The sequence below is a fragment of the Fusarium solani genome (assembly GCF_023522795.1).
Source record: "Fusarium solani strain SB1 chromosome Unknown bctg00000004, whole genome shotgun sequence".
Classification (NCBI taxonomy): Eukaryota; Fungi; Ascomycota; class Sordariomycetes; order Hypocreales; family Nectriaceae; genus Fusarium; species Fusarium solani.
In genome coordinates this window covers 1,882,909-1,896,753 of record NW_027072152.1, presented here as the reverse complement: position 1 = coordinate 1,896,753, position 13,845 = coordinate 1,882,909, and the positions used below count along the sequence as shown (strand labels likewise).

At 52.4% G+C, this 13,845-nt stretch overlaps 4 protein-coding genes across 4 annotated transcripts; 2 read left to right on the top strand and 2 right to left on the bottom strand.

Moving 5' to 3' along the window:
* Nucleotides 1-2,217: 2,217 nt before the first annotated feature.
* MRS44_007649 (uncharacterized protein) lies at nucleotides 2,218-3,571 on the top strand (the record flags this gene model as incomplete). The annotated part of the gene is made up of 3 exons (XM_046276007.2): nucleotides 2,218-2,252; nucleotides 2,322-2,507; nucleotides 2,569-3,571. The coding sequence occupies 3 exons, from the start codon at nucleotides 2,218-2,220 to the stop codon at nucleotides 3,569-3,571; spliced, it is 1,224 nt and encodes a 407-aa protein (XP_046134345.2).
* Nucleotides 3,572-4,055: 484 nt separating this feature from the next.
* On the bottom strand, nucleotides 4,056-6,281 carry MRS44_007648 (uncharacterized protein; the record flags this gene model as incomplete). Its single annotated transcript, XM_065620611.1, has 5 exons — nucleotides 4,056-4,492; nucleotides 4,686-4,724; nucleotides 4,777-4,840; nucleotides 4,895-5,809; nucleotides 6,189-6,281. The coding sequence occupies 5 exons, from the start codon at nucleotides 6,279-6,281 to the stop codon at nucleotides 4,056-4,058; spliced, it is 1,548 nt and encodes a 515-aa protein (XP_065476683.1).
* A 170-nt stretch (nucleotides 6,282-6,451) lies between these two features.
* MRS44_007647 (uncharacterized protein) lies at nucleotides 6,452-8,869 on the bottom strand (the record flags this gene model as incomplete). Its single annotated transcript, XM_046276009.2, has 1 exon — nucleotides 6,452-8,869. One exon carries the CDS (start codon nucleotides 8,867-8,869, stop codon nucleotides 6,452-6,454), a length of 2,418 nt encoding a protein of 805 aa, XP_046134347.2.
* Nucleotides 8,870-12,650: 3,781 nt separating this feature from the next.
* On the top strand, nucleotides 12,651-13,399 carry MRS44_007646 (uncharacterized protein; the record flags this gene model as incomplete). Its single annotated transcript, XM_046281086.2, has 3 exons — nucleotides 12,651-12,699; nucleotides 12,809-13,170; nucleotides 13,217-13,399. The coding sequence occupies 3 exons, from the start codon at nucleotides 12,651-12,653 to the stop codon at nucleotides 13,397-13,399; spliced, it is 594 nt and encodes a 197-aa protein (XP_046134348.1).
* Between the last annotated feature and the right edge of the window lie 446 nt (nucleotides 13,400-13,845).

Here is a 13,845-nt window from a genome sequence, read left to right as displayed (position 1 = left end):
TCAGCTCAACCTGCATGTCCCACTTAGCGGGGACTCAACCAAAGCACTCATCGGGCGTCTAACAGGCCCACTGACAGGTTCAACGGAATTGGGCATCAACCGGAGTGAGATTGAACTGAAAAGGAGCAGGGGCGGGAGCCAGCTTCCAGTATGAACACGGTCTATGTGACACTGCCGGCGGCAATCTCGTCAACACTGACAGGCTCTGAGAACTGTTAACTACACCCTCTCTTCAAGGTTTGTCACTGTTGGCGCGTCAACCTTGAAGAGAAGAACGCGGTTGAAACTCTCGTCCACCACATCTCAATAAAACTGAGCTCTCCTTTCAGCCTCGGGAAAGTATTGTATCCACCAAAGCGTACACCATCCCCCATGCCTTGCTAGCCTTAGTGCCCAACTATAAGCTTCCACTTGTTGGGCGACAATATCTCTTCATGAAATGAAGTGCTCACAGAGGTCGGCCGCACCTTCCGGCCTGACAGAAAAAGCTGGCCGGGTCCCCCGCAGAATTCTATGATTGGAAATAAGGTTATTTATTTTCGTCCCGACGGGAGCGGCTGCAGATGGGGACCCACTAGCCGCCAACCTTCTCTCATTGATCAACAGTCCAGGGAAAGTCCGATGGGTTGCAACAGAGTTGCTTGATCTAAAGCTGTAGGAATTTCGACATTTTGGACACTTACAGGGAGAATCGATTCAGCCTTAAGGGAAGAACAGACACTTAGAAGGAATTCACACCTTTGTCGTTCCTTGCTTGGCTGGCACATGCAAGATATCGTCAATGACAAAGCTTCGGTTGGGAAGGATGCCAGTTGTCTCCAGCATACCGACATTGTTCTGGCTATCTCTGATCGCACCGACAATCTCTTAAAATCAGTAAGTTGAAACCGAATCGGAACCTTCTTGTCTACTATCTATGGCATTGACGTGCTGAGAGATGGTGATTTAATTTGCCTAACAAGAGTGAAAAGTTGCCTCCCTCCACACACATAGCCTTGGTGGAGAAGCTGCTGGATGAAAGTCAGCATATCTCAACGAAACCTGGATCAAAATGAATGAAATCAACTAACCTGTGCAGTCCAGCTCCGTTCCATATCGGCACAAAATTTGCCTCCGGCGGCCCTACCGGGGGTCACTCTGGGGGCCCTGCCGCGGGCCTCCTGCGGAGGGCTATCCTCGCTTCGCTCGTCTCCTTTTTACACTGACAGACCTGTCGTACAGTCTACCGCAATGAATTCCCCTAGTGTTAGAGCTGTTTATTTGACTAGGCCCTTGCAGCAAAAAGGGGAAGACACAGCCCCGTTGCACAGGGCTGCGCTCAATTCAAGTTCAATCGACTTTTTGAGGCGATTGAATTGCGAAGGGTCAAACTTGGATTGTGAGGCTATTTTGGGAGTTTGAATTGAACTGTTGACCACGAGGGGGTCACGTGCGAGCTAGCTATACCCGATTTGGCAGAGCTGACATAAGACATTTTAGACACGTGTCAAGTCATGTGATCAGGCACGTGACTACTCATTGGCCAAAAGGCCCAAAAACACCAATCTCACATCATAACAGAGGTATCACCTAAATTACGGTTCAGATTGAATTAATTCAATCAATCCGGCTATCTACAATTGAATTACGAAATTGAAAAATATCTGGACTTGAATTAGATTAAATTGGATTAAATTGGATTGAATTGGATTGAATTGGTTGTGATTGAATTGAGCGCAGCCCTGCTGTTGCAGCCCTGGCTGGTTGGCTAACTTCATAACAAGCCTCTTTCTTGATTCTCGTCACGACCTCGGTCATCTAGACCGTTCTATGACACCTGTCTTCCGAGCCTGTAATTGTCGGAAAGTCACCACTGAGCCAAAAAGCGTGGCGCGCAAATTTAGTTAGTTAGTCGTGCAACTCTTATCACAGCTTATAGCCAATTCAACAGTTGCAAGCTGCCTTTGAGAGCCGTTGCAGGCTGTTGCAAGCCGTTGTAAGCTGCCTCTATAGGCCGGTTGCCATCTTCAGCGCAATTGGGGCTGTGAGTTTACACAACAGATCTTATTTGCACCGGTACCGGTGCGGTAGGCACGTGACTTGTTTGCACCAGGGCCGGCGCAAGTATGACTCCCCAGAAAAATATCTTTGCGACATCGCTACATTCCTCCCCCTCTAACGTGTCTCTCGTCCGTCAATCAATTCACCCAGTGAACATACAGAACAGATAAAGACACCATGTCGACATTCGGCAACTACTTTCGCGTGACGACGTGAGTCCTCTCCCTCCACTAAACTGCTAGGAACACAAGACAACAGCCTACTGACCTCCATCGTCACAGCGCCGGCGAGTCCCACGGCAAGACCGTCTCCTGTATCATCGAGAACTGCCCGCCAGGCCTGTCCCTCACCGAGTCCGACATCCAGCCGCAGCTCAACCGCCGGCGCCCGGGCCAGTCGGCCATCACCACCCCGCGCGACGAGAAGGACCGCGTGACGATAGGATCTGGATGCGAGTTTGGGCGAACGTGTGACAACCCTACAGGAAGTCATAATGTTTGCCATGATGCTAATACCCTAGGGTCGCAGATTGGGCACACCCATACTCCTGACCGTGCCTAACGAGGATCAACGCCCTCACGACTACGGCTCCAAGACCATCGACCTCTACCCGCGCCCCTCCCACGCCGACTGGACTTACCTTGAGAAGTATGGTACTAAGGCCTCCTCTGGCGGCGGCCGGAGCAGCGCCCGTGAGACTATTGCCCGCGTCGCCGCCGGCGCTGTTGCCGAGAAGTGGCTGCGCGAGGCCTACGGCGTCGAGATCGTTGCCTTTGTTTCCTCGGTTGGCAACATCAAGCTCTTTGAGGACAGGCCTACAACCGATAGCGACGATATCGACTCCCTTAGTAGCAACCCTAAGTTCCTCGAGCTTGTTGACTCCCTAACCCGCGAGAAGGTAGATAAGTTCCTTCCCGTGCGCTGCCCTGATACTACCGTCGCGAAGCGTATGGAGGATAAGATTGCCGAGCTCCGCGATCAGCACGACTCTACTGGTGGTACCGTAACCTGTATTATTCGCGGGTGCCCCTCCGGTCTCGGCGAGCCGTGCTTTGATAAGCTTGAGGCTCTCCTCGCCCACGCTATGATGTCTATTCCTGCTACTAAGGGCTTTGAGATTGGCTCTGGCTTTCGCGGCGCCGAGATGCGCGGGTCCCGCCACAACGACCCCTTCGTGTCTACCGCCGCCGCCGACGATGCGACGCCGAGCGCTGGCGCTGGCATTCCTCCCTCCCGCCTGCAGACCAAGACGAACCACTCTGGCGGTATCCAGGGCGGCATCTCCAACGGCATGCCCATCTTCTTCCGCGTTGCGTTCAAGCCCCCCGCTACAATCTCCCAGGACCAGACTACTGCTCGCTACGACGCTTCGGGCGAGGGCATCCTGACCGCCAAGGGCCGTCACGACCCTAATGTTGCTCCTCGCGCGGTTCCTATCGTCGAGGCCATGGCCGCTCTGACTATTGCTGACGCCCTCATGGCTCAGCACGCGAGGCAGATGGGCGTGAAGATTGCCGCAGCTGGACGGTAGTACATTTCGGAGTACGAGGGCTTAATTTACTATGACTGAACGTGGAGACTAAGGGGGAACACTAGGAGTATAGAAACGGTTAGGATCAAGGTGCTCGCAAAAATTTAAAGCGTTAGGAGAATACATCGTTTATTAGACTTTGGCCCTGTCCATGTTCTGTCCTTCCCTAATGAAACCGAAAATGCCTTCAAGCCCGGGCCGGAGGGACGGGCCTGCACACAGCGATGGGGATTGCCATAGTACTGTTCTGTTCTTCCTCTGCCTACTTGACAAGTTCCTGCGCACGACCAGGAGCAGCCTTTCGACAACGCGTGGCACACCATTGCGCTGGTGGCAGAGGGCCCGGAGATGTTCGAGGCCTCAAGACATCCCCGATTGGCGAGCACAACGAGATCAGCATTCTCCTTACATGGCCGAAGGAACGATCAAAGGGCGGCCTCGGTAAGCGTCGGCGCTCACGCAAGAGGACGCGAAGGGTATTTCGTCAGCGACGATGAGAGAATCCGGCCGTGCGAGGAAGACAAAACAGACAGTGGATGGGTTCGATATTGATGCCAGAAAGGTACTCTATGGATTCAACACTGGTGAGTCTCCCTCCGTTCACGTCGGTAGCAAGCTGCCATAGCTCCTCAACTGTTGCATAGTCGTGATGGATGTGACCGGAGGACGCCACGCGTTGATTTGAGTCGACGACCGCCTCAGTATCTGTTGCGTAGAAGTTGTTCGAGTCACGAATTCTGTCGAGGCATTCGATCTCATCCTCCGACAAGACTCCAAATGTCGTCAAAGGGTCCTCAAACCACCGTCTAGCGTCATCTGGGGTCAGCAAATCGCAGTTCGTGTTGCGATTTAAATTCTCACGGACCACGTTTCGCACATGTGATACAGAGACACTCGAGTCGACGGCCATCATCGCGTGTTCTTGGCAAAACTGTGTGCCAATGGAAGATTGCTTCTCGCATCCGAGTCTCATAAATCATTGGTAGGACCATTGTGAGTTGAGGTAGGCCGTTGACGTTCTATTTCTTGCTAGTGCGCACGATGGTGTTTTTGAGGGACATGATACGACGTTTTGCGCAACTAATTGCATCTGTGGCACCGGCACATCTTATACCTTCACGATAGTATAGTTGACCATCGTATCGCGGGGATCCTAGTGACACTTGGTAAGCATATGATTGAAATTGGGGCGTGCTTTGACCTACTCATTTTGTAGAGATTGAAGTTGTATATTTCATCTCCGGTTCGGAAGTCGGCATGCTCACACAACTTGGTTTGTTAGTATTTGTCACAACCTGCGAAACCCGTTGCAGCTTGACAAACCTGTTCGTAGATGCCGTTGCAGTCTGTTTGGACGTCGCGTTTGACCCCAGCCGGTCGACAGTCGTTGACAATGCCTGGTGGAAGCGGCACCAAGGGCGCCTCGACAGCTATGTTCGCACAGACGTTGATGTACGCGCACGAAGGATCGGTTATCGCTTCCCTGGCGTGTACTTCTCTCAACTGAAGTAGTTGAAGATTTTGGATATTTCTGGTGCCAACTGCATGTCGTCGAGCAAGGTGAGAAATGGTACTCTTCACCCTTTGTTTGCGTAACCGACCCCGGCTGAAGAAGCCGCATCCGGGGAACGGGCACGAGAACACCGCGTCGTGGTGTTGATCGAGGAGGTAGAAGTTGAGGGACCACTCCGTGTATAGTGTCGGATCCTGGTGGCAGTCCGGGTGCGAACACGCAAACTCTGCCTCGGCATGGCAGGCTTTGATGTGCATCTCCAGGGAGGCAGCGAGCAGAAACTCCTGCTGACACTGGCTGCATTGCTGCTTGCCTGTGTCCTCTACTACTGGGACGGATCTCACAGTCACCGCAATCTCCTTGGTTCCCGGACAAGCCCTTGCATGCTTCATGCACCCCGTCCGGCTGCTGAAGGACCGCCTGCACTCCTTGAGAGTGCAAACGTCGTAGACCAGAGTCAAGTTCTCATGGTCTACGACTTTTGCACAATCGAAGAGATTGAATCCGTTCTCTTCACCGTGATGATCAGGGACTTCACTCTGATCATCACTCTGATCATCGTCAGAGTCCTCCGCGACATCGAGTGGGTCTTCGGGGATATCATCGTCGCCCTCGAGCTCGTGGTCGTCATCCTCTAGCCCGTGGTCGTCACCCTCGGGCTCGTTCTCGTCATCGAAGCGAAGGACCTCGTCGTCGGAGATAGGAGAGGGGAAAGAGAACAATCGCTACAGGAAATGACAGGGTAATTATTGTTAAAAGTTAGAGCTACTGATTCACGAACGTATATAATTAGTAAATACGCATTCAATGGGAAAAGAAGTTGCGTCCTTAAACCTTGGGCTTTTTATTGTAATTCTGGTGTTGTCGTGATCAGCCCCGTTAAACCAACGCCCTTGCACTCATACCAAACTGCGGCGGAACTAAGCGGACAGGGAAGATTGGACGCAATACGTAGTATTAAAATGGCACAAATAGTGAATATTTTCAAGTATCTAACATGTAGGTGAATTTGGAGAAACTAATCTCGATCGCGTTCATTCCATCATTCTTCGTTCCTTTGTTTTTCTTGCAAGACGTGCCAGTCTCGGTTGTTTCGTTTCGTACGTACAAGTCATGAATTGCCAAACCCACGCCCGCGCTGTACCCAAGATGACATCCAGTAACTCCATGGCCTAATGCCGCCGGCGGCAGAAGCATCCCGTGCTATATGATATAGTCTATGCGTTGAAAGCAGGCAAAGATCATATGGTGGGTAGCCTCCCCCCTCACAGAAGCCTTGATCCTAAACCCCGCCTCAACCTTTCGTCTTTTTATGAAGATTTTCGCAAGTCCTGTCCTAATCTTAGACAATATATCCTAAACTCAATCTATTCCGGAGCCTCCTCCATATCCAAGGCTTGGAAGGAGAGATATGTAGCTTCCTCAGAGCTCGTGGGCGGCCAAACCCATTGTCCAAGCTGGATCGAGACCGGGCCGGCGGGCTCGAGGTCCATCATGGGAGGCTGAGAGTACCACACGTTGTTCATAGCCGATCCATTGGTGACGCCATGCTGGATGGCTGAGGGAGGGCTAAAGGTGCTTGTGCTCAGCATATCTGGAGAGAATCCTCCATCAATCGGCCACTTGCTCATTTGCTCAAAAGGAGTAAATGATTGAGTCGAGACACTCGCCGATGAGCCAGACGACGATGGCATGGATGAAGATACTCTGGAAATATCCTCGATGCATGAGAAGGGCGACGAAGCGTCACCGATTGCCTGTGGTGTGGCAGTGAAGTAGCCGGGCGCCTGAACATTGTGCTGAGGAGAATGTGACGCTGAGCGCATGTTGTTTGTGTTTGCTTCAGGGACGCCCAGAGAGTTCGAGGCACCAGATGCTCCAAAAGCACGGGCACAAGTCTTTAGTTGCTTCCTCACGGCACGAAGTGTCGACCCCTGATGGAAGCGGTCGTCCTTGCTCATGGTGTAGAGCCGGGTTGCAAGAGGATGTAGTCTCCCATCCCACCCCTGGTGGAAGTAAGTCTCGTTCAGACTGAGACCCAGGTTGGCACGGATAAAGTTGAAGGCTCGGGAGCAGGTATCAAGAAGAAGGCAGAGGGCCTTGGGGAGGGACTGGTGAAGGGAGGAGGTGATGGAGATGGGGTCGCAAGGCTGTTCAGGGGTCAAGGAGAGGAATCGAAGGATTTGATCCATCGACGTGCAGAACTGATCAACAGTATCTGGAGAGATGGTTGCCTGATCGCGGAAAGCCTTCGGGAAGAGAAACTGGGCAGCCATGGTATGGTGGAATGCAAGCAGCAAATGTCGTGAAGCGTCGTCAGCTTGCCTTCCAAAGGGCGCCTTGGTCTTCTCTTCTGCCTTGTTTGCTTCGCCAGAGAATAAGCGGATAGCCTCTCGACAAACACCCACCCCATGTCTTGCTGCCGCCTGGTCGGAAGTGTGAAGGAACAGATAGGCAACAGTGCTAGAAATGTGGGCGAGAGGCCACATCTCGCGCATGCTGCTCTTCTGCTTCTGCAACGTGCTGAAGTTCTCGGATACCAGATCCAGCTGGATGATGATAGAGGAGGCCTCCGTCACGGGGAGGGAATCGAGGGTGAAGGTAGCGGGGGTGGATTCGGGCAAGAAACCTGTCTGGACACAAGTCCAGAGATTCAGGGAGAACGTTGTCCACCAGAGATAGGTCACAATCTCTCTCTCGACATCCAGCACATCAACCCCGTTGATACGACTAGAGTTTGGTGGAGACATGTCCCTCGCCATGCACTCTTTGATCTCCGTCACCATCTTGCTAGCCAGGTCGATGTAGCAAACTGCCCGGCGAAACTCATAAGAGGAGAGGGCATTCCAGGCCAGAAGGACCAAAGCTTGTGCAGTGGTGACTCGCTTGTATACCCTCGTGGGTATGTTCGAGTGTATAGAGTTGTCTTCGCTGGACTGTTGATGACGTCGACGGTTTTGGAGTTGTGCTTCGGCCCACTTCAGCAAGTCACGGCCACGACCAACACTGATTTCGTCTCCAAGGACGAAGCTGGCCTCAGCGAGCATGGTAGCTATAAGGACCTCGTCACAGGTGCCGTCGCGAACCTCCCGAAGAAGTAGGGTCTTGGAGATGAGGAAAGACAGGGGATGGATGGAGTACCAGACATCGATGAGTTGCGTCCGTTGTCGTGGGCCATAGTCGGAAAGGGGGTTGCTTCCCTGGACAAGGTTGTCGAACATGCTTTGGGTATTATCGCTGGCCAGGCCGGACCGGAAGAATCGACTACTGTTCTCTTCATTGTGGTAGCATCCCAAGGAACCAAATCTATCAACGACAAGCCCGACAAGGTCGTAGGCCAGGAGTGAGAGAAGACCGGTATACCTGATATCCTTGGGCTTGGACTTTGGCTGAGAGTTGGATTGCTCTTCGGAGGTAAACTTGACAGACTTGTGAGGAAATTTCTCCCGAAACATCTGCTCTAGGGATGCAGCGATGCTTTCAAAGGCTTCCCCTGGGGGACCCTGATCTTCTTGGTTCTTCGGGGGAGTAGAAGGGGTGGAACTAGCAGAGCAAGATCTTCTCCTCTTGCTATCCGGCAACCCATGATCGCTTCGAACATGCAGCAGGTTGGACTTTGTACTGTCAATGCTCGGGTTCCGACCCTTGGACCGTGGTGACTCGAAGTCGTAGATGCAGTCAGCGCCCTGCTTGCGGCAGGCCTCGCAGATGGTTTCGTTGGAGCATCTGATCTTCCTCGCCCGACAAAAGGCACACGACCGTCTCAATGGGTGCTTGGAGGCCATGGATGCTGTTGTTGAGTCGCAATGTACATAGGCGTTTGTGGTGATGGGACCACGAGAGAGAAGTTGCCAAAGTCCCCAGGGCGCCAAGCGAATAAATGTATGAAGCAGAGCCGTGTCTCAAAATAAACATCAAGCCAGACGACCTCTAGGCTCGAGCTGGTTGCCTTGGCCTTTGAAACAAAAGTAGCATCTCCCCCCACACTGTACGGTAGGGTTCGCGAGGAAGAGAGAAAGGGTAGACAGAGCAAGACGGCCTCGAAAAAAAAAGGGCGTACGGCCAACCTCATTGGAAGGTAATCTTAGAACCGGCGGGAAAGCCTCTCAAGCCCGCACGTCAAGAGCCGTCAAACGCCTGCATCATTTAGGGCTGATAGCCTGGGAGCGTGGCAGTGTTCCGGGTTGAAGGCGCACCATCCGGACGGTAACATGGGGGGACGAGGCCCGGCCAAGCCATTGGGTGCCGCAACCTGCACGGCTGTGAATGACACATGTGCCGAGAGGCAGTGCCTCCACGCGTGAGATGCTTATTTCGAGGGCATCGTGAGTGAGGGTCCAGCTTGGCGAGGCAGTCTTGGTGGAGGAGCCATTGCAACGCACACACACCGCTCATGGCTATGCTTCCTTGTTGTTTGCTGTCCGAGACAGCTTCAAAGTTGGAGTATATCGGACACCCCGGTCACCTTCAGGGAGGCGCAAGTTTTGGTATTGTTCCCTGTATTGTCCTGCTGAAGCTTGATATTGTCTGATCCACAAGCCGCAGTTGCTTTTCATCAAAGACGAGATTAGTGGTCCCCTACCGGGGGCTCTCTCATCGAGATTTGACAAGGGATGCTCTAGCAGCGAGACAAAATCAGCCACCAACCTGATGTTTCCTCAATGGTTGGCCCAGGGTCGTTGTCGACAAGATTCTGCGAGGCCGTCTTGCGTTGCATGGAGCTTACAACCCGCAACCCTCAACCAAGTCTTCAGTATCGGCCATGCTGCCTAATACAAGATAGACGGGAGAGAAGCCAGAATCCCACAGCAACAGGCAGAACGTCCGGCAGGGCGTCAGTACAAGGCCAGGGACAAGCACTGTACGGAAAGTTGCGTCGAGGCGCATTGCCTAGGCTCGTTTCGTCCTGGTCCCGTCCATGCAGGAGCCGACAATGTGGCTCACCAGCGAAGAGTCCTTGGCCCTCTATCCCCCACCATGATACCAAGAGTCCTGGCTGGTGGTTAGGGGAAAATGTGATCGCCGAAAGGGGGATCAAACGGGCGCCGTTTGTGTGGCGCCGAGCCATTGGCTCTGGTTTCCTTAGTTGAGTTGGGCTGAGTCTTACATGGCTTTTTCGTGGCTACCTCTTTGCGACCAATGACAGCATCGAGATGCAATCGTCATATGCCACAGAATCCTCAGCTGAAACCAAGGTTTTTGTGCGAGAATAGCGGCAGACATCTGACGATTCGAGCATGTCTGGCATGAGGATTGCGAGTTCCGCGGGAGATGCCATCACCATTGATGACAGATCGTAACAAACAAGCAAATCTTGGTAACTAAGTTGTATGACTAAGACGGGAATTTAAACTCGGCAGCTAATCCGAGCAAAAACCACTTGTTTCTCGTAAAGACGATATCGTCGACTGCCGACCATCCAGCATGTCTCACTGCATCCCCCACCCGGAACGTCGTCATGCCGGAGGCCCCTTGGTTCCAGACTCTTGGGCAGACAGAAAGCGGGAGATGCCGAAATGCTGTGAGAGTCAGGCCAGTGCAGGACATTGAAGAGCAAGAACGAAAATGGTGGTTGAGAGTCTGGGCAGACACACATTCCCAGATCTTGGGACTCTGAGGGGTGGCAGTGCAGCAGCGCATCAGAGCACGAGATGGAAAACTCCGTCGACTCGCAGGACGGGACCAATCGAATTGCACCGTCTCCTCCCTTTGGGTCACCGGGCCAAGGCATGTTTCGACGACAGCCAAGGCAGAATCCTTTCTTTTTGGCCCGCGAGGGCTTGCATATGGAGGGGAAAAAATGTGCAACCACAAAAGCCCGTAAGCTATAATGGGGTGTTGAATACTGCCTTCTCCTCGCATGCAGTAAAAAAAGACATTTCCTTTTTATTTATGGGCATTGAAGAATTGATAACTCACTCTTTCCAGGACGCAAGCATGCGCTCTTTGATGCGCAGTTGTCATGTCGCTCTGCAACGGCTACTCGATGGGCTGCGCCTTGAGGTCAATGTTGCCTAAGCGGCTTTATGCTCTTGCAAATATCCTGTTTTCTTCCATTGCACTGTGTAGATGTCTCACTTCGGGAACCTTACAGTCATGATATGAGAAGGCGAGCAAAGGGAGCGACCCTTCTCTGCTCCTGTTCTGACGTCGACGTCAGAATCTCATAAACCAGGGGTCAACAGCTGAAAGGGGGAGAAGAAAACACTGCTCGAGGAGCAAGGAACGTGACCTCTCAGCCCTCTCCGTTGCCCGTCCTCACATCCTGGGCCGGTAGTGCCAGCCACCGACTGAAGCAGCTTGGTGCAAAGCCATGTACGTTTTTAGGTCATCTTGCGAGAGAGCTACAGGAGGACACCCATAAATGACAGCATGGCAATGACGTCTGAAACCGCCCTGGTCTGCGGGCGTGGGAGTGATCTATTCGGGGTTGGCTAACCGCAGCGCGGCAGATTCTTGGACCCGCGATGGTTACAGCTTTCCAGGCAAGCACCGATCATGACCGGTTATTATGGCGCGCCCTTGTCTAACACCCCCCGAGGAGCTCAGCCGTACCTAGGCCAAGGTTGACACCGGGGGAGGTTGTCTGAGATACTTCAGCTGGGGGCATATTTGTTCCGTTGCTGACAGCTTCGTTGTCGTACAGACAGGGGACTCCCTACAGGACGCACTCCACGTATCCAAGGCAAGATCCCACGGAAGGATTCACTCGTTGCATCTTGATAAGAGCACCAGCTGGCGAGTCTCCCCAGGCTGAGGGAGACACATCTTGCAGGAACTGGGCATCTGCTGCCCGGGATGGGGGGAGAGTGATCCGGTTCGACGCCATTTCTCAGCTAGGAAACTGACAGCTGGCCCAGGAGTAAATATGGCAATTTTTGTTTCATAACCGAGGGCTTGACAGAGTTATGGAGATTGTTCAGGGGTCCTGAGGCCGTCATGGGGAGAATCTTCTGCCTGGTGCTCAACAAATGCATGAGAAGCGAGGACCTTGTAAGTGAAAGCCAAGAATAGATTGAAAGATTGATTATCTCTTGTCTTTTGCTTCTTTTTCTTCGTTATACACCACTTTTATTGTTCTTTGATGCATTATCACCGTCATACTACAAGACCTTGTTGTTTAAGTGATATGCCACTATCTGATAAGGTGCTTTGACCACCAGAAACAGCTGTTATCTGTTATGCTGTAAACTTACCTTGATCTCTGTCGCAATCAAGCAACAACATAGCATGAAATGGCAAATGACTCAAGAAATACACGAAACAAATCGTTTCTATATTCATTTCATTTTTTTTTATATAATTGTTTCGAGCTGGAATTCGTCTCAACTCCCATTGTCGTGCCTGGCGCGCTTGTTCCTTTAATGCTCCAGGATCTAAGCCACAATAAACCCCGCCGGATCCCTACAGATGCCACTTTACCTCTCCACCAGCCACGCGCCCATTCCCTGTTTCAAGCCGACCATTACAGGCCAACAGGCACCAACATTTCCTCTTCCATCTGCCACGCAACCTTTTACCTCTTTGTCTTCACTCTCGACGACAGCTGCCTCGATAGAAATTCCCATGACCCGAGTCTCCATCTACACATCGGCCCTGGTGGCCTTTGCGGCCGGTACGTTCGCCCCATACTCACCCGCCACACGCCATTCGCGATGACGTCGTTCGAGACCCTCCACTCTGTGAAACATCACCAGGAAAAGAGCATCACTAACGCGCGACAGCGACTGTCATGATCGTGACCTCGATCTGGCTGCCCAACTGGGTCAGCTACTCCGTCACGACCGCTAGCGGCGAGACTGTCGAGAAGCACATCGGCCTGCACAAGAGCTGTTCGACTCTGACCGAACCACAATGCCTGGACTTTCCACCCAAGGAGCTGTGTCAAGGGGAGCGCTACTTTTGCTCCCTGTGGAGGACGGTTGGATTCATGGCTTCGTTCGCTACCATTCTCTGTTTGGGAGGTTTGGTGACTTTCGTCGTCATCATGAGCGGCGGCAAGTACAAGCGGGAGACGGGATGGCCTTTTGTTGGAAGCATGATGACATTGGTCGCTGTTGTTGAATTTATCACCATCTCCATCGTTGTAAGTCTACTGGGTCCAAAACATGGGGGCTATACTAACTGGCCAGGCTTACCTTTACGATAACGACGACCAATTCACCATCCCCGGATGGAATCTGGACGCCTCCTTTTATCTAAGCACGGTCAGCGCCATCATTTGCCTCCTCGGTGCCGCAGGACTTGTTCTCTCAGCGTATCTTCTTCCTCCTGAGGAGGGCTACGATTTCTTGGCGGACCCGCTCGATGCTTAAGAGGGTATCGTTACCCAACGTCCTTGGACGACATTTCATTACGCACATTATTGTCTGGGTCACTGTAATCAGAAAGGGCATGGCGTTCCGGTTGGGTTCTTTACATAGAGAGAAAGACATCTAGTATTAATACATCATGATTGTGTACATTCAACTGATGGCCCAATACCACCTGCAAGCGAGGGCCTAGACCTTTTTCTGTCCAATACTCAATGCAACATGCAACGGGCCATGATGCATGGTCGAGCCATGGGAGCAAAATGGGAGCAAAAGCGGCATACCAACTACAAGGCTTGGTGTTCTCACCACAACCACATGGAAAGATGCGTGTTGGCGTTCATGATCCAGAGTGGGGACCCGGTGCGCCAAGTCCTCCATCATGAAGAATACGCCCATAGTTGAAGGAAGAAGTATCACCTTGGGTGGACATCTGATCACTGTGCCTA